The following is a 26,275-nucleotide window of genomic DNA, read 5'->3' as shown; positions in this document are numbered from 1 at the left end:
TTATTTCACAACGTGTGACACGTTCCTCGCTCATATCACAGCCTTGATATGGCTATCCTAATAATATTCGGTGAAGATTTGGAGCTTTCACGGCGACAAAATGGTTGGAAACAATCTTCGTCCTGGTCCAGACAAGAATTTATTATATTTGATAAAGAGTCAAATTATGAAGCCCTTCATTACGAAAACATCTCAAGCTTCCTGGCACTTTATTAACTCAAAGGCCAAATATTTTCCTCAGTTACTGCCCTCAAACACTCTCGATCTATATTATTCCTAGGGTGAGAGACCATGTTTACCCCCCCCCCCCCCACGAAAAAAACAAGTAAAATTATAATCTTCAAAAAATCTTTAAATTTACGGAAAGACGAGGGCAGGCATTCCCATGTAATCTGCTCGTAACTCCAGTCTGGGTGCAATTTTAAAATGTTACTCTAGTCCCTAATATTGGACCTTAGTCACATTTTAGAATAATTTATTATAGATTTTTATATTACGATTATGGTAATACGACATAAACAAATAATTAGTTCGTTTCTGGGTTAACTTCCAGACGAATCTGCTTTGTAGCGTCTAATACAATTTCATAAAACTAAAGAGGACATCGGTGTTCAAATGTGTTCACATACGATACAATTTCTACACTTTACTACATTTATTTGTAAAATACAAAAATGTAAATGGCGTAGAGAAAAAAATAACACAAACAATCAATAAAATATTTTCTGGCAATCAGCCGCGTTAACTGGTTACCGTAGTAAACCGACGTTTCGGGAACCAACTCTATCCCCATCATCAAGGTTCTGATGTGAATGAATACTGTGTAACATAGGCGACTTCCGAGGTATCCAGTCACATCAGAACCCTGATGATGGGGACAGAGTTGGTTCCCGAAACGTCGATTTACTACGGTAACCAGTTGACACGGCAGATTGCCCGAGAAAGTCTCAAATCCTAGAACACAAACAATCAATAAAATCTTTTCAGGCAATCAGCCGCGTTAACTGGTTACCGTAGTAAACCGACGTTTCGGGAACCAACTCTATCCCCATCATCAAGGTTCTGATGTGAATGAATACTGTGTAACATAGGCGACTTCCGAGGTATCCAGTCACATCAGAACCTTGTTGATGGGGACAGAGTTGGTTCCCGAAACGTCGGTTTACTACGGTAACCAGTTGACGCGGCAGATTGCCCGAGAAAGTCTCAAATCCTAGAACACAAACAATCAATCTTTTCAGGCAATCTGCCGCGTCAACTGGTTACCGTAGTAAACCGACGTTTCGGGAACCAACTCTGTCCCCATCATCAAGGTTCTGATGTGAATGAATACTGTGTAACATAGGCGACTTCCGAGGTATCCAGTCACATCAGAACCCTGATGATGGGGACAGAGATGGTTCCCGAAACGTCGATTTACTACGGTAACCAGTTGACGCGGCAGATTGCCCGAGAAAGTCTCAAATCCTAGAACACAAATAAGTTATGAAGTAACAATTTCGACACCTGCGTCATAATTTGATCACGGCGCTTACTAATGACACCAGAGATGTGCCTGACTACGGATTTGCCACGTAACAACGGTACCTACGGGGATTTCCATCCAGTCACTTCTCCGCTCAGGAACACGTATACGTGTTCATGAAGGCCAAACAGTCAGAATTTAACCAAAACTGCAACGGACAAATTTTAGTAAAATTCCCCGAAATATAAAATTACAAGAAAAATCCGTTTGCCCTTCTCGAGTTATCACAAACACAAATATTGAAATACGGACAGACAGACATACAGTCGCATATTTTGAACTTCTGGTACTGACATAACTAAGGAAATAGACGTAATGAAATAATAAAATGTACCTGACATTCAGTTAACATTGTAATTTGAATAACATAACAAAAAACCTAACATTTAATCTAAACTACAGATAACTGTTAATGACTAAATTACACTAAACGCTTCGAGGAAAACTTTTCAGATTACTTATTTTGAAACTCCGCTGTTGCGATATTTCGCACGAGGTTCATCAGCAGAGCGGTGGTTATGGAGGCAGCCAAGAACCTCTGAAACGTCAGCAAACTTCTACACGGCACTACAACCCCGAAGACGGTAACCTTCAGTTACGAATTTGTTACTGTGTTGAAGTCACAAGTTCTCGTACCCCGAGTGATTTCAAATTCACTGGCGCGACTAGCCGCGTACGGCGTGTCGAGTGTTGTCGCGCGCGGCTGTTATTTGTATTGCTTTTTATAGGTGCGAAACCCACTGACGCGGCGCGCAGCCGCGTCAGTGGGTTTCGCACCTATAAAAAGCAATACAAATAACAGCCGCGCGCGACAACACTCGACACGCCGCTAGTCGCGCCAGTGGGTCCGTGTATCAACATCCGAGATTAACTTTTAACTCAGGAAGGTCCCTTGTGGTAACAATATAATTTTTGACAACGAAAAATAATGAGAATAAATTACAAATATCAGAATTCAAACAATTATTAAAACATAAAGTTATAATCCTTAATATTTTAATATTTTCCGTCAAATCACAATTTTTAATAAGATGATAAAATATAAAATATTTAAAATATCATTTCACGTTCCGCATCGAATGATCGATTTACAAATTGGAATTGATATTTTAAATATTTTATATTTTATCATCTTATTAAAAATTGTGATTTGACGGAAAATATTAAAATATTAACTTAATTCACAATATGACGCAAATATACTACCTTATAATCCTTGGGAAAAAAAAACATGTCAACTTGAAATTAAAGTTTTGGGATTTGTGACAGGAAGAACTGAATTCTCTCTCTCTCTCTCACCTAGGTACTCTGAACAGCCGCTGGAACGTCTTGACCGGAGTCCACAACGCGCGGTTGCACACAACAGAACTCATCTCCGAGCGGAGTGATGGGGTGAGATATTGGAAAGCGTCAAGAGAATGAAGAAGTATGTATCGCAGGCGCCATCAGGAGCACGCAGTAACAGATGTTTCTCCTCACATTTATTCTGCTTTCCTGTGCGAGAGACATTTATTAACACTTTCCACAAAACAATCACACGTGTTCTGCCACAGGGTTCCGGGGGGGGGGGGATGGTTATGTGGTTAATGTGACAACCAGAACTCAGGCTATTAAAGCTTCGTGCTTCTGAGCGTAATTTCCACCATCGTCAATCTGTGGGTCTTACCCGAAGGCAGTAAGACAATCTTAAATGATTCCTTGCTACAAAAATAACATCTGTTGAAATCAAAACAGTAAACAGTCTTATATAACGTTATGTGTAGCTATCAGATTATTTTATAACCTAAAAGCCATTAATAAAAGTTGCGTATTTCGAATATCAACGATTACATAACATTTCAATGCAACACAGCAAATGACGCTAAAAAATAATCATTGTTTTGTGTATCTGCGTGCTATGTTAACGGACTTTCATTTTATAAAATAGCGATCATGAGTCCTACATCCAAAATAATTACAATTATCATATTAAAGGTATATGGACCCATCCTTCGGGCCTTCTCTGAACACGGCGGGCTCGGGCTTGGTTAAAATCATAGCAATCAAACGTTTAAAATAACATTTCGAGCTTAATCGGGGTCAACGTTTTTTTTTTCCTCGCAAACAAAACGTTATTCCTAGTTCGGTTCAACTGACGCTCGTGACACAGTCGGGCTTCTAAAACAAGTCCCACAGACTTGATTTTCCCCTCGGATTTTCGCATCTGCGCCCTTCCGAAACAGTTCGAGATAACACCTTATAAAATTTGAATCCTACGTCTCTGCAACGTTCCCCAAACCCCTAAACCACCAGAGAGATTTCAGAGCGTCGTTGAATAATTTATCCATAGATTACTGGAATTTAAGGATGAAATGAAACGCGTATTTATGACATAATAGTAAAGTCAGATCGGGCTTCATTTGGACTGGTATAAAAAAAATCAAGGCTTCAGTGGGGTGGGCGTGGTAACACATTTGGGGACCCAATAAAATTATAAAATTTCGGCCCCTGCGTCAAATTGGTATCGATGGTGGACGGGTGTTAAGTATGAACCGTAAACTGTCCTCCAATATAATTCACGACCGCCACAAACTATAATGTCAACGATCCCAGAAGTTTCCCTAGCGTTTCTAAAATATTCAGAAAATTTAATACATTTTTTCCTGTCTGTGCGTCCTCAGTCCATCCAATTCGTTCTCTTCTTCTCTCTGATAATTTTATTCTTTGTTCTAATTCGTCCGCATGTGTACAAAGGAAAGATTCGTGCGTGTTCCACGTATTCATAATAACGGCATTAGATTCAGCAGAAGCCACTGCCATCTACTGGCCGTGTTAATAGCCACACAAAAACGCAACCCACTTCACTTATCGAGTGACATTACTTAACAGCGTTGTCCCTCACGATCCGTCAGGTATGTTGCGTTATGCTGCTACAATGTTTACAAGGAAAAGAGAAAACGAATCATAAATCTCCAAGATAAATTTCAGGTTAGATTTCTTTATTTGAACTCGAAAAATTACATCATTTCTACTTCTTATCATGAGCAACTTAATACTTTAACGTAACTGGTAGCATCTATCTCATGATAAGATTCGTTGTGAAATTATAACAACGTGTAATTATCAATGTTTGTACAGAGACGGAAGTATGTTCAAGTTCGCTTACTTAAAGTCTATGAAAACGCACTTAAAATTCAAAGAACACTTACGTAAACCAACAAACTTTTATACAGCATTTGAGTGATAGAGGGGACAATTCTTTTTTCAAGAATATCTAACACACACAATTACAATAGCCCGGAACTCAACTCGGCAGTGTATAATTCACGGTACGACTGCAAAGCTACTTTTTGAACGAACCTGTTCGTGCAGATAAACACTACTCAACAACGGGGTTACGAAACTTGGTCTGATATTCTTACTAAGTAGTAAAATTGCAAAATTACTGGCACAAAGTAACACCAACCCCGCGGCCGAGAGGTTAGCATTCTTGCTTTAGCCCAGAGGCTAACTATCCTAAGGTTTTCTCATGGTTATTCAAGAATCATCATACAATCATTCACTCTATATAGTGCGAGCTCCTGTCTCAGCGGAGAATTGACTCGACCTTCGAAAAGTAGTACTCACCTGCGCAGGCGCACAACCTAACTGTTTCGTCCCACTGATGTATTTTCAGTCTTTCATAATTTATGCAACATTTGGTATATTAAATATATTTATTTTGTACAGTCTATACACAAACGTTTGAAGTTTATTGGTGTTGTAAAAATTATATAATATTAAAACATTTTATTGTGTAAAATATTATATTAGCGCTCTTAATCGCACGTTACTCTACACAACATATCTTGATAAATATAACGTCTGACTACAATAAACAACTTACCATGAAAATGGAAAGCTACAAACAGAACTACGGATCATTATAATATATTGCATCAAATATCTAATAGCTTTTAAAATATTTTAAATTGATAAAAACCTGAAGACGACGGTATTACCCGTCGAAACATGTCGTTTTAATAAAAGCGCTAAAAAATATAATGTAAAATCGTATTTACGATTAAGAGCGCTAATATAATATTTTACACAATAAAATGTTTTAATATTATATAATTTTTACAACACCAATAAACTTCAAACGTTTGTGTATAGACTGTACAAAATAAATATATTTAATCAAACACAAACATGACGCATATAAGATACAAATTTGGTATATTGTTCGGGTCTCTGGTTATACCCCCAGCATATAAAATGACATACAGACTGCTCCAACAGTGATCACGTTAGTAGAAATGCGTAATTTTTGTTTATAACAGCATTCAGCATGACGTCACGACTTTTCGATCGAATCAATTCTCCGTCCAGACAGACAGTACTCGGAGCGTTAAATTAAAAACGAATACAAACTGTTAATGACATCTGAAGTTACTAATGAAGGACGGCGTGGAGGGGCTTCGTTATCTATAGGCCCATTTGCGCACAAATGTGACGAGAAATGACGTCAACCTCTGCCCGGCATGTTCATTCATATAATCTCGGCGAACGCTCGGCCTTGATTCCTCACGTCACAGAGACGTCATTCTGACTGCCGACCCGTATGATTTACCTTTATAACTGTACTACGGGTGTTTTTCCGTCCTAAAATGTGGATACCAATGACGACTTATATTGGCAGCGACCGAAATTCCACATATAAAACGCAGGACAGTTTTTATGTTTGACTAAACACCCATAGAACATATTTCAAGGCGACTTGGGTAAGTTAATATTTTAAATTCTACATAGGAGATATATCGTTTAGAAATAATTATTTTCTGCAATAGTACAGTTGATACCATGAGTTAGGTATCCTATAATTAAAATACATAACAAAACAATTTATCTTTCTATACAGGTCTAGCGGTTAGAACGCTGGCCTTGTAATCCTGGGGTCTCGGGTTCGATTCCCGGCGGTGCCCGAATTTATAACTTGTGTTGGGCAAGACCGTGGTCTACGCAACACGGAGTTTTCCTCCGGGGGCTTCCCCGGTTTCTCCGTGGCATCCCAACAATTACTCCATTCACACACAGAAGAAGGCAATGGCAAACCACTTCTGGATTATTTGCCAAGAACGTATATGAACAGGTCCCAGTCCGAGAAAAGGATGGAAGGATCCTGTTCATATGGACCTGTCGTCAGACAGAACACTAAATAAATAAAATAAACAGGAACGGGTTAAATACCAAGTCGAATTTGCTACTTTTAATCAACAAACCCAGCCCAAGAACCAGAATCATGGCGGTTGTTAAGACTACATCACATAATTTTAATTCTGAAGACGCCTGTCTTCTGAGATATGGTGACTGCGAAATTCTCGCCACTTTAAGGTAGTGGGAAACACATATCTACAAGTAAATTGGAAACGAAGTTGCACATAATTTATCATTGTGCTCAATCCATATTTCACACGGATCCTCGTTCAACCAACAAACAAACAAACAAATCGAACGAACAGGCCATGTGGGCATTATCACCGATCAACAAATCTTCTCGGGCAATCTGCCGCGTTAACTGGTTACCGTAGTAAACCGCAAGGCGACTTCCGAGGTTATCGAGTCACATCAGAGCCCTGATGATGGGGACAGAGTTGGTTCCCGAAACGTCGGTTTACTACGGTAACCAGTTAACGCGGCAGATTGCCCGAGAAGATTTTATTGATTGTACTCGACGCGAAACTCTCAAATCCTATATTATCACCGATGTAATATCATTTTTTTAGTCTACCTTGACGATACTAAATGGGTTTGGTTTGTACGTTGCTGCTAACATCATCTGTTGGTACAGACACGTAGTGTTCTGAAGACAATGGATGAAATGCGAATTGAAGATTTCTGTGACATCATTGCACGCTACAGTTAATGCAAGAACGTGACTGCAGTGCATTCATTTGAACTGCAAAAATGGCATGAAGCCTATGCTACGTCGAGCATGGAATTTTTATTGCCTCAGTATCAGTTGTAACATAACCATTCGATATTAGCGCTGCCAATTCTTCCGTGAAGGCTACTTTCTTATCTTCATTACTGCTGAAGTTCATATTGCATTCTTCCAACATCAAACACAGGCTGACAAAATTGGTAATACAAATTAGGACAATCCGTTTTTTATACGAGAAATGTATAACAATTACTTTCCTTGTCAGCTCACTAATATTTCAAGTTTGACAGTGGTAATATCAAGGTCCTTGCCTTGACGAAATCATAACTTGAAGACGGCTGTCTTCTGGGTTGCTACGTCGTGTAGTCTGCTGCCTCCATCATCAGGGCTATGATGGAGACAGCAAAAAACGTCTGAAAAGTCAGTAACTTCGACCAGACTACACGACGCAACAACAAGAAAGTCAGTAACTTCGACGAGACTACACGACGCAACCACAAGAAAGTCAGTAACTTCGACGAGACTACACGACGCAACCATAAGAAAGTCAGTAACTTCGACCAGACTACACGACGCAACCACAAGAAAGTCAGTAACTTCGACGAGACTACACGACGCAACCATAAGAAAGTCAGTAACTTCGACCAGACTACACGACGCAACCATAAGAAAGTCAGTAACTTCGACGAGACTACACGACGCAACCACAAGAAAGTCAGTAACTTCGACGAGACTACACGACGCAACCACAAGAAAGTCAGTAACTTCGACCAGACTACACGACGCAACCATAAGAAAGTCAGTAACTTCGACCAGACTACACGACGCAACCATAAGAAAGTCAGTAACTTCGACCAGACTACACGACGCAACCATAAGAAAGTCAGTAACTTCGACCAGACTACACGACGCAACCACAAGAAAGTCAGTAACTTCGACGAGACTACACGACGCAACCATAAGAAAGTCAGTAACTTCGACCAGACTACACGACGCAACCACAAGAAAGTCAGTAACTTCGACCAGACTACACGACGCAACCACAAGAAAGTCAGTAACTTCGACCACACTACACGACGCAACCACAAGAAAGTCAGTAACTTCGACCAGACTACACGACGCAACCACAAGAAAGTCAGTAACTTCGACCAGACTACACGACGCAACCATAAGAAAGTCAGTAACTTCGACCAGACTACACGACGCAACCATAAGAAAGTCAGTAACTTCGACCAGACTACACGACGCAACCATAAGAAAGTCAGTAACTTCGACCAGACTACACGACGCAACCATAAGTCAGTAACTTCGACCACACTACACGACGCAACCACAAGAAAGTCAGTAACTTCGACCACACTACACGACGCAACCACAAGAAAGTCAGTAACTTCGACGAGACTACACGACGCAACCACAAGAAAGTCAGTAACTTCGACCAGACTACACGACGCAACCATAAGAAAGTCAGTAACTTCGACCAGACTACACGACGCAACCATAAGAAAGTCAGTAACTTCGACCAGACTACACGACGCAACCATAAGAAAGTCAGTAACTTCGACCAGACTACACGACGCAACCATAAGAATACTACCATCTTCATACTCATCGCAGCGAGGACCTCAAATCTCACAATCCAAAGGTTCATTTCAGCCTGAGACAAAAAACAACCGCTACAGACAACGAAAATGGGAGCGGGTACATATAATTCAACCAGGAAACTAATTTTTATACACGCAGACGCCCAGAATTACCTGACGAGGTACAGCAACAGATGTTTGGGGGGTGTGTACACGCCAGTAGTAGGGTCTTCGCCAATTTCATGGCGTCGTGCAGCCAAACGACGCTTAGCGCCGGGAGATGTCAGGAGGCTGGCGCTAGCTAAGCTCTCAGCCAGAGCCAGGGACTCACGAATATCGCCCAGGGACGACATCCATTTCTCACCTTCTTCAGTCATCTTGATGACTATCGGTAACACTTCTCGCAGGCGGAGTTCTAATATTGCACACGTGTATATCTCAAGAACATGCCACAATCGAAAACGTATTTCCACAGCTTTCAAAGGTCATTCAAACAAAAGAGATATACGATGACTTCTTTTGTTCTTTCGCTAAGGCTTTACTGATAACAGTGTGATGAAATGACCAGTGACCGATATTCCATTTCTTAAAATCCATAAGAATAACTTTTAAACAAAGAGAGAGACTAAAACATTTGAATCTGTAAGTAAATAAATGTTCTATTGTACCGTTGCAACAAATGTTTGTTCGTTCGTTAACATTATTTCTTAAAACCCTGCTACGCTCGTTCTCGGAACACAGTTTTATTACCAATCACTGTTCCCACAGTCAGACGTTTTCTGTCTTGACAAATTCACAACGCTTGCTAAGTGTTTTCAAATTCTCTTGTTATAAATATTCTGTTAAATAATTAGAAAATTCCACGAAAATGTTATAGAAGATCGTCAGTTCCGAATGTTGGCACCGGATTCGTCAGAAGCTAGCACAATAATCACAGATAACTAAGTGGATACTCCTCGTTTTGTAGTGAAAGTCACAGTCTCTTGAAAGCACTTTATGTATGTTGGTACAACTGCAGTTATGGTTATCACAGAATCACATTTTTCTTTCTTTCTTTAAAGTCATTTTAGAGACTGGTTAGCATTTAAATTATCTAATTTTAAAATAATTTTCTCAAATGTTTTCAGCGTCTGTTACTACAATACGAAAGATATCTCACTGCACCTTTAAGTACTAACGTAGAACAAGTAAAATCATGAAACCTTTAGGTTTTAGAACATTCTAGACAATTAAAATCACTGTCCTGAACAAACGCTTTACGAAATATATATATATGCCTACTAATTCCCAATCGTCTCTGACAAGATATTTTGATTTATGAATATTTTACATATGGAAACACTACTTCAAGCTGTGCAACCATCATCGTCTAGAATGCAGCAAAATTTGAAAATTTACATCGGATCTCTTCACTAGTGTGATTCATTTTTTCCTTTTAAATTTCAATTCACAAATCTCGACAGTTTCTCGCTGATCACATTATCTTAAAAACGAATAATTCTTTTACTAGAACCTCTAATTTGAAACTGTCCCTTCCTACGACTGATTAAAATACATGATTCTAGTAAGAAACACTAAACCTGCACGCCCACTGACGAACAGAGACCATAAACTGCAGTAGTCCGCGGCACAAACAAGAATAAGGTGCACTTGGGCATCTCGTGATATATGTAGGGGTCTTTCACCAGCCTCCGCAGGATCGGAAAGGTTGTATCAATGGCCTCCGAGTGGCCGTCAAACTAACACACGCACAGGAGACTGCCTTCCCCAGGTCGGCCACAAAAATGTCTCTCTCTCTGAATTAACAGCAGGGAGACCTTCACAAATGAAACAATTCACGTGTCTCGTCTTCGCCTCTGTAATTTTCTTCTATCTAACTTCCTCCTTCATTCACTTCAATCGTCGACAGCCAGTACGCAAGCAAGCAGCGTGTTAGCAGTCGAGGTTTGGCTAACATCACAGCGCGTAAGGTCATGTATGCAATCCATCCTCCCTTAAAGGTTTCGCTATACGTCTCTCTTCTTTCTTTTTTTCCATAAAATCAAACAGAATGGGAATTTAAGTGGCTAACAACGTCTGTCATTGGCTGGTTCGAATTAAAAACTATCTATTTTATCCGATCGGTCCTGCTGTGTTCCAATTCATGGCATACCAATGGACCACGAAAGTATGACTTTTCATTCCCCCCCCCCCCCCCCCCCCCCCCGTTTTCGAAGTGTTAGCGGGTATGACAAGGCCAACCATAACCTATTTCTTTCTGACTGACTTCTAAGATGTTCACGCAGGCTATTAGAATCTGCGACCCACCTTTTCCTGTTTGTCGTCAGTCTCTCGACCGATTTGATGTGGTCCTCCAGTTTCGCCTATCTTACGCCAATCTCTTCATTTCCACATCCTCAAAAATCTGCGTCACATATTCCAATCTTTGTCTACCCCTACAATTCCTCCCTTCAACTGTTCCTTCCATTACCAAATTAACCAATCCAGGGCGCCTCAGAATGTGTCCAACCATCATCCTATATCTTCTTCTCGTAAGATTTTTCCATTGACTTCTTCCTTCGCTAAGACCAGCTCATTTCGTACATTATCAGTCCAATGCGACCCACATCATTAGCCAAACTTTTTCTCATAAAATAATATCAGGCTAAATATTTCGTAATCCCGTTAAAACACAAATTCCAAAAATATTGGCGACGATGGACGGTAACTGCACAGGACACTATCTTCACACGAGCCTAACACTGACGAGGGTGGCAGGGGTGGATAAACCCCATAACAACAAACTGATTCAGTTTGACGACACACACGAAATTCTCCAAGGAAATTAAGACGCACGCTTTCCTTCAAACATTTAATCAATATGCCTAATTAAAAATTATACACTCAAAATGACTCAAGGGTCTGCTCAACTTCATTGGCGTATTAATGAAGTGGTTTTGAGTAATAAATAAGTCGTGTTAACAAACGAAACCGTGGTTTGAATAAAATGTGTCGACAAATTGCAAATTTTGCGCGCAAACCGCGAAGGGTAACATCTAGCCAGATAGAGCCCACGCACGTCGTTGAACTACACAACCGTGACATAACTGGTACCATTATCAAAGGTCAAAAGTAATATTTATTCATAACAAACATCCTACCGCAACTACCTGCACTTGTTACAAGTGCGTATTCACTAAATTAAAAAAAAAATATTCATACGAGTAATTGCATTAAAATGCATTTTAGAACAAAACTCTGAGCTCGCTTTGTCCACCACTTAGCACATTGATCTTGGGCCAGAATGCAACCTTAACCAAAGCAGGCCACGGTCATCAGTTAAAACCACCTTAGCTGTATTATTATCGGGAGTACCGGCTTCTAACTTCATCCTACACGGACCTCGAGCCGTACTTCAAACGAGGATATGGAGAGCTTTTGCATTATCTAATAACAGGATTACTTCATCTCGCGAGTCAAAACAATTCAATGTCGATCTCTAGTAGCTCGGCTTCAAGATCAGCTAAAGACTGAAAGAAAGTGGTTTCAGAATGTGCTTGAACGCAAATGGAGCCCTCGCCCTGATGACGGAGGCAGTATGACCTCTGAAACGTTGGTTAACATCGACCGGACTACACAGCGCAACAACCCAGAAGACAGAAATCTTCATACTCATCGCCCTGATGATGGAGGCAGTATGACCTCTGAAACTTTGGTTAACATCGACCAGACTACACAGCGCAACAACCCAGAAGACAGAAATCTTCATACTCATCGCCCTGATGACGGAGGCAGTATGACCTCTGAAACGTTGGTTAACATCGACCAGACTACACAGCGCAACAACCCAGAAGACAGAAATCTTCATACTCATCGTCCTGATGATGGAGGCAGTATGACCTCTGAAACTTTGGTTAACATCGACCAGACTACACAGCGCAACAACCCAGAAAACAGAAATCTTCATACTCATCGCCCTGATGACGGAGGCAGTATGACCTCTGAAACGTTGGTTAACATCGACCAGACTACACAGCGCAACAACCCAGAAGACAGAAATCTTCATACTCATCGTCCTGATGATGGAGGCAGTATGACCTCTGAAACTTTGGTTAACATCGACCAGACTACACAGCGCAACAACCCAGAAGACAGAAATCTTCATACTCATCGCCCTGATGACGGAGGCAGTATGACCTCTGAAACGTTGGTTAACATCGACCAGACTACACAGCGCAACAACCCAGAAGACAGAAATCTTCATACTCATCGTCCTGATGATGGAGGCAGTATGACCTCTGAAACTTTGGTTAACATCGACCAGACTACACAGCGCAACAACCCAGAAGACAGAAATCTTCATACTCATCGCCCTGATGACGGAGGCAGTATGACCTCTGAAACGTTGGTTAACATCGACCAGACTACACAGCGCAACAACCCAGAAGACAGAAATCTTCATACTCATCGTCCTGATGATGGAGGCAGTATGACCTCTGAAACTTTGGTTAACATCGACCAGACTACACAGCGCAACAACCCAGAAGACAGAAATCTTCATACTCATCGCCCTGATGACGGAGGCAGTATGACCTCTGAAACGTTGGTTAACATCGACCAGACTACACAGCGCAACAACCCAGAAGACAGAAATCTTCATACTCATCGCCCTGATGATGGAGGCAGTATGACCTCTGAAACGTTGGTTAACATCGACCGGACTACACGGCGCAACAACCCAGAAGACAGAAATCTTCATACTCATCGCCCTGATGAAGGCGGCAGTATGACCTCCGAAACGTTGGTTAACATCGACCATACTACACAGCGCAACAACCCAGAAGACAGCCATCTTCAGACAAACCGCCCTGAAAACATTAAACCCTAAACATTTTTTTCATCATCATTGGCTCTACAACCCTGTGTGGGCCCTTGTCGTTTTCAAAATCTTCCATTATTCCTCATTCACAGACAATCTGTTTGTCTGTCTGCCGTGAATGAGTCCATCCGGCAGTTGCTTCATCTGATTTCGTAACAAATTGCTTTTTACAGCGTAGGGTTGTCAGCCCCCACGCCCAACCCCCAACCTGGAGGACGAGACCTCCGTATTTACAGCCCCCGGAGGTAGGGTGGCCCAGGTATACCCCGAGGCACTGGGTACCTAGGGGGTACCAGTCCCCTTACCCACTGATGTGGGTCCCTGAGGGGTAAGTATTTATTTGTGGTTGATTCAACGACTGTCATTAGCTTATTCTACATCATTTGGTCAGATAGTACTATTAATGAATAATGGATTGGAAAATATATTAAACTAAGCGATCGTAGCTTAATTTATGGCGCTATCCTGACATATGAAATTCATGGGACCCCATCCTGAGTCTGTTTAATCTCATCTCCACAAACTATGTTCATTGCTTTCTTAACATGTAGAGTACCTGTGTCCAAAATGGCCTCCAACAACACATTTTAAAAATAAAAAAGTTTTGTGAATTTCTTAGTCCACGTTTTTTATATTTTGGTTCGTTTTTAAACGATATCAGTAAGACGTGGTAAGTTATCGACCATCTTTAAATACAATTACTACCCTAAAATTCAATACGACGGGGGGGGGGGGGGGGGTGTCAGCAAACACTATACCATTGTTATCCTCCAAGCCCTTGCGATGGTTTTCGGAGAGTAACAAATTATATCGCGTATGATTTGGTGTTCTCTTTTCGTTCAGCTACGTAATTCTTTTATGAACCGCCGCTAGACAGCGTCCTTGTGCCACTTAGACTCTGTGATCTTACCTTAACCTTGAAACTCGTCGTGACACGATAAGATGATTCTGCTCCTGACTTCCTTTTGATGGTTCAAGAACAAAAGTGCGTAGAAGTCAGAATGGAAAGTGAAGGTTCAACGAATTAGCAATAAACACTTTTATATACAGTATGCCATATACCATTATTTTGTGATTTATTTTCATTTGGCGCCATGTTGAATTTTCTTTGTAATCTAACATCGCAGGCCGATATATAAATTGAATTTTTATCTACCCCCATATTCATCAATGGTCCTCCACATCATCCGACATTTTCGACTATCCGACAGTCATTCGGTTCTGTTTAGGTCGGATAATCCGAGACTGATGGCCACGGTGGTCTAGCGGTTAGAACGCTGGCCTTGTAATCCTGGGGTCTCGGGTCCGAATTTATAACTTGTGTTGGGCAAGGCCGTGGTCTAGGCAACACGGAGTTTTCCTCCGTGGCATCCCAACAATTACTCCATTCACACACTGAAGAAGGCAATGGCAAACCACTTCTGGATCATCTGCCAAGAACGTATATGAACAGGTCCCAGTCCGAGAAGAGGATGGAAGGATCCTGTTCATATGGACCTGTCGTCAGACAGAACACTAAATAATAATAAGATAAGGTGGCCTAGCGGTTAGAACGCTGGCCTTGTAATCCTGGGGTCTCGGGTTCGAATTTATAACTTGTGTTGGGCAAGGCCGTGGTCTAGGCAACACGGAGTTTTCCTCCGTGGCATCCCAACAATTACTCCATTCACACACAGAAGAAGGCAATGGCACACCACTTCTGGATCATCTGCCAAGAACGTATATGAACAGGTCCCAGTCCGAGAAAAGGATGGAAGGATCCTGTTCATATGGACCTGTCGTCAGACAGAACACTAAATAATAATAAGATAAGGTGGTCTAGCGGTTAGAACGCTGGCCTTGTAATCCTGGGGTCTCGGGTTCGAATTTATAACTTGTGTTGGGCAAGGCCGTGGTCTAGGCAACACGGAGTTTTCCTCCGGGCATCCCAACAATTACTCCATTCACACACAGAAGAAGGCAATGGCAAACCACTTCTGGATCATCTGCCAAGAACGTATATGAACAGGTCCCAGTCCGAGAAAAGGATGGAAGGATCCTGTTCATATGGACCTGTCGTCAGACAGAACACTAAATAAATATAAATAATAAATCCGAGACTCTACTGCAGTTACAATCTTCACAATAGTAGAAAAATGTAGAAATTTTGAAGCTGTTCGTTAACAATTTTTCTCATTTCTATTGTTATTTTATGTCTACTGGAAAATCAACAGGACAGAGTATTTGTAGACATAAATTTTTGAACGCAGCACGACAATTCTGTCTGACACAAAGCTGGCAGGGTGCACAACGCGCCTCCAAAATAACAGCAGCCAGGTTTTATTATAGTCATGCCAGAGAACAGAATGGCTCTGACCTATAGAACTGGCAGAACTTAAGCAGTCTGCCAGAATGTGAAAAGTCTTACGCCATAATTTCAATATTTTAAAATGAGTGTCGACATGGCACAGATTTCCTGGCCTCGTTATCACAAATGCGTTCTTATTTTTCGTAACAACCCGCCCTACTACTGACATAAATATCATTAAAATATACACTTCTCAGAATTATACAAAGCCTGTCGAATCACTTGTTAACAAATTTAAATGAATTATGAAATCCGTTTGAAGCCTAATGGTAAAAATAAATCAAACCTGTTTCAGAACCAATAAATCATTTTGAAACTTGTGAGTTTCAAATGATTATCAGTGTAAACAGCGACTGTTTCGTGTGAATTGAGGTTTGAAGATTTCTGTCTTCTGGGTTGTTGCGCCGTGTAGTCTGGTCGATGTTTACCGACGTTTCAGAGGTTATACTGCCTCCGTCATCAGAGTATGAAGATTTCCGTCTTCTGGGTTGTTGCGCTGTGTAGTCTGGTCGATGTTAACCAACGTTTCAGAGGTCATACTGCCTCCGTCATCAGAGTATGAAGATTTCTGTCTTCTGGGTTGTTGCGCTGTGTAGTCTGGTCGATGTTTACCGACGTTTCAGAGGTCATACTGCCTCCGTCATCAGGGCGATGAGTTAGAAGATTTCTGTCTTCTGGGTTGCGCTGTGTAGTCTGGTCGATGTTAACCAACGTTTCAGAGGTCATACTGCCTCCGTCATCAGAGTATGAAGATTTCTGTCTTCTGGGTTGTTGCGCTGTGTAGTCTGGTCGATGTTTACCGACGTTTCAGAGGTCATACTGCCTCCGTCATCAGGGCGATGAGTATGAAGATTTCTGTCTTCTGGGTTGTTGCGCTGTGTAGTCTGGTCGATGTTAACCAACGTTTCAGAGGTCATACTGCCTCCGTCATCAGAGTATGAAGATTTCTGTCTTCTGGGTTGTTGCGCTGTGTAGTCTGGTCGATGTTTACCGACGTTTCAGAGGTCATACTGCCTCCGTCATCAGGGCGATGAGTATGAAGATTTCTGTCTTCTGGGTTGTTGCGCTGTGAATATTCATCGCCCTGATGACGGGAGGCAGTATGACCTCCGAAACGTTGGTTAACATCTACCACGGCGCAACAACCCAGAAGACAGAAATCTTCATACTCATCGCCCTGATGACGGAGGCAGTATGACCTCCGAAACGTTGGTTAACATCTACCAGACTACACAGCGCAACAACCCAGAAGACAGAAATCTTCAGAGACTGTTTTCATTGACACAAGTCTGGTTCTGGGTGGCTTCAGTTTACCTTCTGATGTTTCAAAAATTATCGAGAATAACTGAAATAACTGTTTGACTACGCACTATACAAAGCACCGCGTTCGCCCTTCATTTTTAATTATTTTTTACATACTACGTTTCATAAACGCATTCACCTATAAGAAAAGCGAAAACAACCAATTTTTCAAGAAGAAACTGTCATATTCACATCCTACGAACACAAACCAACTCGGCATAAGTCTCTAAAACCACTAACACGGTCTTAAAATGTATCTTTTTGCAAAAACAAACTTCGTGGGCATTATTCACCATCCTAATTTTAATTTTAAAAAAAAACGACGTTTCGAGACTGTAATACCTCCGTCTTCAGGTAAAACTTACTTTGTTAGGACCACTCTCAGACGGTGAGAGCTAAATCGACTGGGTCCTCTACCTGAAGACGAAGACAGATTCCAGTCTCTCGAACGTCGTATTTATTTACAATTAAATTGATGGATAATATCCAAAAAGTGTGCTGTTATAATATATATCGTCTTATCCGGACCATGATCCAGCATAAATCAGAAATGTATATAAATGGACCTTTATAAATACAAGGAAAAATCTATTCTGCTTGATAACCGCTTGATAATTTATCAGCTAATATAAGATTGCTGCAGGAAAGATCAAACAGCTTGCCGGGTCAGCTACTATGAGCAGCCTGAATTACTTTTACGATAAGGGCAGCCAAAGGGAATCGTGGATGGCAGAACTCCCCGGTCCGCAGTCGAAGCGCTTATCACGGACATCAAAACGAGATGTTCTCATACAACTACCTTACTGGCCTCCGTTAAAAAATGTTTTAGACATAAATATATCGTCACAAAAATAGCACACTACATGATCATAATTTATATTTCCGTGATAATCTATGGAATCTTAAAGGTACAATTACGAGCACGAGACAAAGACAGGCGACAGAGACAGGCGACAGAGTTACGAGACCGAGACTGGTCGCTTCCTGTCTGCTCTCTGTACAATCGTATGAAGTACAATTACGAGCGCGAGACAGAGACAAAGCACAGGAGACCGCTCTCGGACCAGTAGTGTCTCGCGACGGGCTCAGGCAGCACGTGTGTTGTTGAGTAAAATAATGGCAGAAATTACATTTACTGGTGACCAAGATGAGCAATTGGTAGAATTAGTAGCAGAAAATGATAAATGATTCTTTATTAACAGACAGAAAGATCCTTCTTCACGTCTGGTTTTGAATATTGAACTCGTAGGTTTTCTTTGTTTCTTTCGCAACAAATAACACAGCAACACATCATCTTCTTCGAGTAACCTTTTTAGAAGCATTTTTGTACTCATTTTTCACAGAATATGTGCACGTATGTCTCAACAAAACAAAGAAAACAAACACTTTGCCGCATGTCTCGGTCGTCACCTCAGAAGTGTGTGGCGACAAGCAGCGATGTGTCCGTCTCCCGTCTCTGTCGCCTGCCTCGGTCGCTTGTCTCTGTCGCGTGCAGCCAAATTGTACCTTAAGGTGCATTACCATGTAACAGCCCTCCACTAGACCCAGTCATCAATGCATTCGGTCCACATTAACATATTTATTTAAGATCAAATTAGATATTATCCTCTCATCAAGACCTATGATTCTAGAGCAATTAATGATTGTAAACGCACAGCCATCCCACTACATGCCATGGTGGCGTTTGTGGGGAGAGAAGGTATATCTCCAGTTCGTGGTCAGCGTCACGCCCCGACAGCGGTTAACCCCTGGTAGAACTGGATCCACCTATTATGGCCGCTGACCTTGAAGGGAGAGCCCAGTATGCGGACCACTCAATGAAGGAAGGAAGGAGTTTCCGTCGGTCAGTACAGTCTGTGTCAGTGCACCGGTGTAGAAGCCTGATAATTGTCGTCTTGTGACTGTGCTGTGTTAACAACATGCCACCTGTACGTTGCAATCTCCTTTCTGGTCATTGATAACGCCTCGTATCACAGACAAACCACCGACGTCTTAATCAAAAGAGGACGAAATGAAGGCCTGGCTATTGGAAATAAACATCCCATTCTGAAAGCTCATCTGTAAGATTTAATCAAATTAAATAATTCAAAGCACAAATATTACGTGATTAATCAGATTTTAGCAGACAAAGAACGTGCCGTGCCGAACACACACACAGAACACACGTCACAACATCTTCATCTTCAGCTGTAAATTGCTGACAAGTGAATCTGGAAGAAAGGAATCAAAGTGGCAAGGAAGCTGAGCTGTGGTCCGGATTCCAATGTTGAAGCATTCTACGTCGTTAACATTCGACAGCGTAAAGACTATCCAACTGTCTGTGTCAACTGACGAAACGTACACAGATCCAGTCGTCACGGAAACCAGACATCTTCCCTTGTGCCCGTTTTGCTCATATTAAGGGGACTTCATGTTTGTGAAGACGGCAGATGCGGGACCATCAACAGGGACGTTCTCTGATTCTGGGTCAACTACAATTTTTTTAGGTTTACGTGGTTCAACTTTTGCAATTTAGAAGTTTCATCTTTTTATTCTGTTTTTTAACAAATTGCAATGTCTCCTAAATCTACTTATACATGTAGGTTAATGTCTCAAGACTCTTAGACTCCACCCCTCGTTGTGTGTCTCTAATTTCCATTTTGCATGCTTTAGAAATAATAACAGAAGCCAAATATTTTTATCATAATGAGACCTAAAAGACGTATCTAGTCTATAAATAGCGTCGCGGGTCTGTCACGTGACAAATGCCGCATATCTGGCTGATGTAACATAAACTTTGGCCTGGCCTTCCTCCACGCCAGTCGGTGCGCCGTGTGACCGCGAGAACACTGCTCCAGAGATGGGAATAAACAACACACGAGGCTGAGATAACTTCATAAAGCGCGTAAACATGATAACTCTCTTGCTCGGAATGAAAATGTTGGGGACGAGCTCGGACAGGTCTGTCTGTACGGCGTGGACGAAGATCGCAGACCAATGGCAAAGGAGTGCAGTGGTTGAAGGTCGAAAGATGGTTGTGGTTAAAGGATAGGATCTGAAGAATTGGCTTCATCTAGAACAGCGGTATTCAACCTTTTTTGTTCGCGTACCCCCAGCCACGGTGGTCTAGCGGTTAAAACGCTGGCCTTGTAATCCTGGGGTCTCGGGTTCGATTCCCGGCGGTGCCCGAATTTATAACTTGTGTTGGGCAAGGCCGTGGTCTAGGCAACACGGAGTTTTCCTCCGGGGGCTTCCCCGGTTTCTCCGTGGCATCCCATTCACACACAGAAGAAGGCAATGGCAAACCACTTCTGGGTCATCTGCCAAGAACGTATATGAACAGGTCCCAGTCCGAGAAGAGAAAAGGATGGAAGGATCCTGTTCATATGGACCTGTCGTCAGACAGAACACTGAATAATAATAAGATGAGGTGGTCTAGCGGTTAGAACGCTGGCCTTGTAATCCTGGGGTCTCGGGTTCGATTCCCGGCGGTGCCCGAATTTATAACTTGTGTTGGGCAAGGCCGTGGTCTAGGCAACACGGAGTTTTCCTCCGTGGCATCCCAACAATTACTCCATTCACACACAGAAGAAGGCAATGGCAAACCACTTCTGGATCATCTGCCAAGAACGTATATGAACAGGTCCCAGTCCGAGAAGAGAAAAGAATGGAAGGATCCTGTTCATATGGACCTGTCGTCAGACAGAACACTAAATAAATAAATACCCCCAGATATAATTTCTCTTCAACTTTGTACCCCCAAAGTTGTTCGTGTATAATTCGAGTTATACACAGTATATAATCTACATCTAAAATAAATTAAATTACTGATTATTCAGTGTTTATCATAAAATAATACATATATTATTTTTAAATTTCACGTAATCCCCGGGGGTACGCGTACCCCAGGTTGAATACCACTGATCTAGAATGTGAATGAATGGATCAAAAAGATTCTGAACAAGAGACCTCAGAATTAGAATCAATTTACATAAAATCTGCACAAAGATAGCTCCCTTGAAGGAAATGTCAAAAATTCGGGGGGGAAAAACTTGCTCATATATTGGAAAACATGGAAAATAAAACAATGCCCCTCAAATATCAGGCAGACGTTCTGTAGGGCAAAACTGCCTCTGTTTACAGTTGGTGGAAAAGGGTAAAATACTCTGTGGGGCCCGTTACATGAAGCTAGTCGTTTTCAAAACGCTACAACAGCGAGACATTAAGACGATTCTACATGCGTTCACTGATAAAGTTTCAATGTAACTGTCACTTACCTGCTTCCGGAATACACCGCTAAAAACAAACACGAAAATTAATTTTATTATCGTTATGGAACGATATTTCACTCATATCAGGGAAAACCCTGTCGCTCTTGGCGGTGAAACATGCAGTTCCAGCAGAAAAGTGACAGTTACGATCAACTTTACCAGTGAACGCACTGCAGAATGTTTTACACAACACAGACCAAGGCCATGCCTCTCAAGGTTATGTTTTTTTCAGGGAATTAAGGGCAATCCTATGATTGCAAATAACAGTTTCAGTTCAGTATCACGAATCTGTGGCAGAACAAGTTGAATTTTACTCAATCTGTCGTCGTTAAACACTATAGCATTTGTACAAATCAAGGAACAAATCACATTTCAGCAACCATCATATCACATAAAAGTATATTACCATTTTCATAAAATTCAAGTTTTAAATGCTGACATACACATCATAGGCCCTATTTTGCAATTCTATGGTATCATTTTTCAACATCTAAGCTTAAAATTGGTACGAAATAATGTCTTTATTATGGCAATAGCATTTCAGAACAGAGCTCCTATATTTCAGATGCGTTCTTTGCGATGTTTCACACTTCCATGAATCTGATATTTACTTCTTACAGATAAAATACTATTTTTGCAAATGTAACCGCGTTAAACACTACACTCTCATCAGACTCATATGAAGTATGGTTTATATTCAACCGGTACATAACAAAGTCAAAAGAAACAATCTCCCAACAACCTTTAATCTAGAACCCAGTACCGAATTTTGTCGAGATAATTTGAGTATTTAGGGAGATGAAACATGCGCGGAAAATAGTTCTACACAGTCTGGAGTGCACATACACGTGTTATTTTATAAGCTTTCCCCCACGTATTTAATTTTTATTAATTTTAAATTTCTATAACAACCATCTTCCATCTGGCCTCAACTTACATCACATTACTTCAAGTTCGTTTACCGTTCAAAGACTTTTCCTTGGCCTAAACGTAATGTTATGGTAAAATGTTATGTCAGCACGTTTTAAAACTATGCTTCTTTCTTTCTTCACAGCTTACAACAAAGACTATCCTTGCATATAAGAACAGAAGTCATTGAAGGGATGACTCACCATAATAGCCTGTCCGACTTGTTCGGTCCCAGTGTAGCCAACCTTGCTCTCAATACGAAGCAACCTTTCCCTTACAGGGACTTCTCGAAAACAATAATTTCTTCTGTCAGTTTGTTACGACGTAGTTATGTTACCGGACAAATGATTCGGCAAAACGCAGAACACGACCTTCATATGGACGGTGATATAACAATCTATCTCTTTCAAGGTCTCTCGTTAACTTGTATAGGCCAGCTCAGAAAACTATGTATCTGTATATAAAATCTACAGAATCGGTTTAGCATTTACTTCTGGTCCATCTTCTTCTTGATTTTAGAACGGATACAAAGAAAATCTGAAAACCGCACTGTTAGCTACAGAAACAACTGAAGACCGACACTTCCCCTACGCACACATCGTCTTACTGCAGAACTCGTCTCGGCCACAACTCAGGGCGGGCGATGACTCAAGTTTTCGCGTTGTGACGTTCTATTTGGCATGAAACCACATCTTAATAACACAGAGGTCGCTACAGGGCACCAGTCTCAAAACGTTGAGGTTATGGATTAAACTGCACTTAAAACATTTATTTAACTAATGCGCCTAAGCCATTCTTGAACTGCCAATAATTACGTCTGATTCAAAACTATTTTTGAAACTGACTTCTTAGAGAATTGACAGAACGACTTTCTTTTGTTTGGGCGTTCAGTCCGATAAGCTCCTCGGTGCAGTCAGCATTATACCATCGCAAAAGAGACTCGCTCTTAGCCTTCCCCTTGAAAATTCCACCGGCACCAGTCAATGGTAATGAGAAATTAACCACACACAAATAAAAAGAGGACTGGATGGATTAGATAAAGCCCACAGTGAGTGGCCACTTAATTAGCCTAATTAAAACGAAGTGGTAGGGTGGTTAATTAAGACGGTCAATTGTGAGTTATTGTAAAATAAGCAAACAAACTATTAACACTATAAAAAAGACACTAGTGTTAATAGTTTGTTTACTTATTTTATATTCTAATACACTACACGGTATGCAAAGTTTTAAGAGAATTAATGTCTTCACTTGGAGAAACGATTAACAAATAAAAGAGTAAGAAATGCAGCACAGAATGAAAAATCATTACTCGTATTTACTAAGCAAAACAGCGATTCATAAATTACAGACAACACACCATGCAAGAATAATCTTTGAAAGTCTATAATAAATTAATAATAATAATAATAATATAAATTAAGGTATTAAATTTAACGAATAAAACAACCCAACAGTTGTTTTCTGGTGCACAGATGAGTCACATATTTTAAGAAATAGCTTCTTATATAGTAAATTATCCATCTATGCAACAAACAAAAGGAAAAAAAAAACACTTGGCTGATCTTTTATTACAATTATTGAGATAATGAGTAGAAAAAAGGAAGTCATGTCAGAGAGCTAGTTAAAAGAGCATCTGTTAAGAGAGAGACTGCTGAATAGACTACTAATAACAACGAAGATATGTTTCAACCAGAACTAGTACTGCAGCAGGCGGAAAAGGATCAAATTGCCCTTAAAGGGTACAGGAGACAACAGGAACAGGAAATAAGAGGTAGAAGTTCAGATATGAGACAAGGAGCTTATCACTCAATAACAAACAGAAGTTGATTTAGCAAACAAAAAGATTTGATTAAATTTTCTAGTAGTTAGACATGACCACTGAAATGAGTCCATTTTAGAAATGTGTAGACAAAGGCAGATTGAAGTAGCGCTGCTACCCAGAGATCTATCACTGAACTCAGTTTGTGTTAGCGTTTAATCTACACGAGCTCATCTCCCATTTTTATCCTTTATATTATCTGCATATCTCTGGGTTATTTCACGCTGTGTCGATTCATTAATAATTTTAAATTAGGAGGCACCATATTAGGGTGTAGAATGTAAAAATAACCTTAATAACAGTTAATAATTTTACTTTATACATGTGTTAACATTAATTATGTTTATGCATGACCTTTGATGGCTTTACACTCATTCATGACCTTTCAGTATATTTGATAATGAAGTGAACTTTAATTGCAGCTATCACAAATGTTGATGGGCCATCATGTGCGCAGATTACATATAAGTGTGGCATCTTGCCTAAAAGCTTGTACAGCATCCTTTGAAACTGGAACAACGGAATGAACGCGCTACGACTATTAGCATCGCTCACTTCTTTCATGGATAAACATCCAAACTACCTTTGACCATGCAGATGAGCACTACAACACATTTCACATCATATTAAATAAATTTTAAAATATAAATTCTAATATTCAACTAATGTAACAGAATGTTCACCAAGAATTTATGTCTTACACAAGAAGCCCATTCTGTTGTTCAAAAGTTAAAACTCTGCACCATTTTGTATCTTCTTCGCAATTTGTGACATGATAACGAGGTCAACATTTTCTTAGATGATAGAAACACTTTGTGAGAGAAATATTAATAAAAATAAAGTTTTGATTTTGACTCAGTTACAAGTCAAAGTCCAGAAAAGAGTAAAGACTTCTATTTCAATAAAAGTTTCTCTGCCCTTCACACTACATGATGAGGATGATGATAATGGTAGAACTGCACTGTTCAAACAATAATATGATAACTTTTGTCTGAGTACGTATGGCAATCTCTACAAATATACATTTTACTAGGATCACAGCCCCATAACAATCGATGGAACATAATAATATCAACATTAGATTCATATCTGTTACATCTAATTCTAGAAATTCCACCTCTTTCTCTAAACTTTTGGATGAAATTTCTAAAATAAAATAATGTAATCCAGGGGTCCCCAGTTTGTAGCCCATGCACGTTTTTATGATATTGTATAACCCTGCATGATAAAAAATTGTTGCCATTTAAGTTAAGCATTGATATAACTGAAATTGATAGTTAATATATAATAAATAAAAATTTGTTATAAAATCGAATGAGTAACAGGCTTCAGAAAACCTCTTTTCTCACTGTTAATAAATTTCCATGATGTTTCAATAAATTGACCTCATTAATAACTTACCATTTAGTGAATCAATACATAAGTGTGAGTGTAGCCCCAGGAACTGAATGGTCATGAACCCCTGATATAGTTGAAGAGTAAAACTTTTGAGACTTATGCCAAATGGCATCTTAGCTCATGCATATTTAGGAACCAACATCATTTCTATTGTAAAACAAGCATCAATAATTAAAGAGAAGTCTGGAGAGAGCCAAATGTTAATTCATTCTGCATACTGCATTAACAAAGCAATTTTATACCAAAGAAATAATGACTGAACAAATCAGAGAAGAGAACTTCACACATCCAAATATTACATCAGCCATCTGTGTATAGAAGTGACACATGAGAACGGCTCATTACAACGACCAGAAATTCAACCTATTAAACACCAATCGTA

At 40.4% G+C, this 26,275-nt stretch overlaps 1 protein-coding gene and 1 long non-coding RNA gene across 5 annotated transcripts in view; one reads left to right on the top strand and one right to left on the bottom strand.

The window, feature by feature from the left end:
- cu (NADP/NADPH phosphatase nocturnin) overlaps positions 1–26,275 on the bottom strand; it is a 43,891-nt gene that overhangs the window by 17,015 nt on the left and 601 nt on the right. The window contains exons 1-2 of one of the 4 annotated variants that reach the window (XM_022060146.2): positions 22,880–23,338; positions 2,825–3,019 (exon numbers count right to left, since the gene is read on the bottom strand). The exons of 1 other annotated variant lie outside the window; for it this stretch is intronic. In XM_022060146.2, coding sequence (XP_021915838.2) covers positions 2,825–2,898 — 74 coding nt within the window. In that variant the 5' untranslated portion in view covers positions 2,899–3,019; positions 22,880–23,338. Of the gene's footprint in view, positions 1–2,824; positions 3,020–22,879; positions 23,341–26,275 lie in introns of those variants that run through there. 2 more of the 4 variants (XM_022060147.2, XM_022060152.2) reach the window with 2 other exon arrangements.
- Positions 23,760–25,805, top strand: LOC110827950 (uncharacterized). Its single transcript, XR_002542512.2, has 2 exons — positions 23,760–24,447; positions 24,918–25,805. It is a non-coding gene; the product is annotated as an uncharacterized LOC110827950 (long non-coding RNA).

Source organism: Zootermopsis nevadensis, unplaced genomic scaffold (assembly GCF_977971745.1).
Source record: "Zootermopsis nevadensis isolate Lab colony 2312 unplaced genomic scaffold, Znev_1.0 Znev_ptg000003l, whole genome shotgun sequence".
Lineage (NCBI taxonomy): Eukaryota > Metazoa > Arthropoda > Insecta > Blattodea > Termopsidae > Zootermopsis > Zootermopsis nevadensis.
This window is presented reverse-complemented; position numbering and strand designations above follow the sequence as displayed.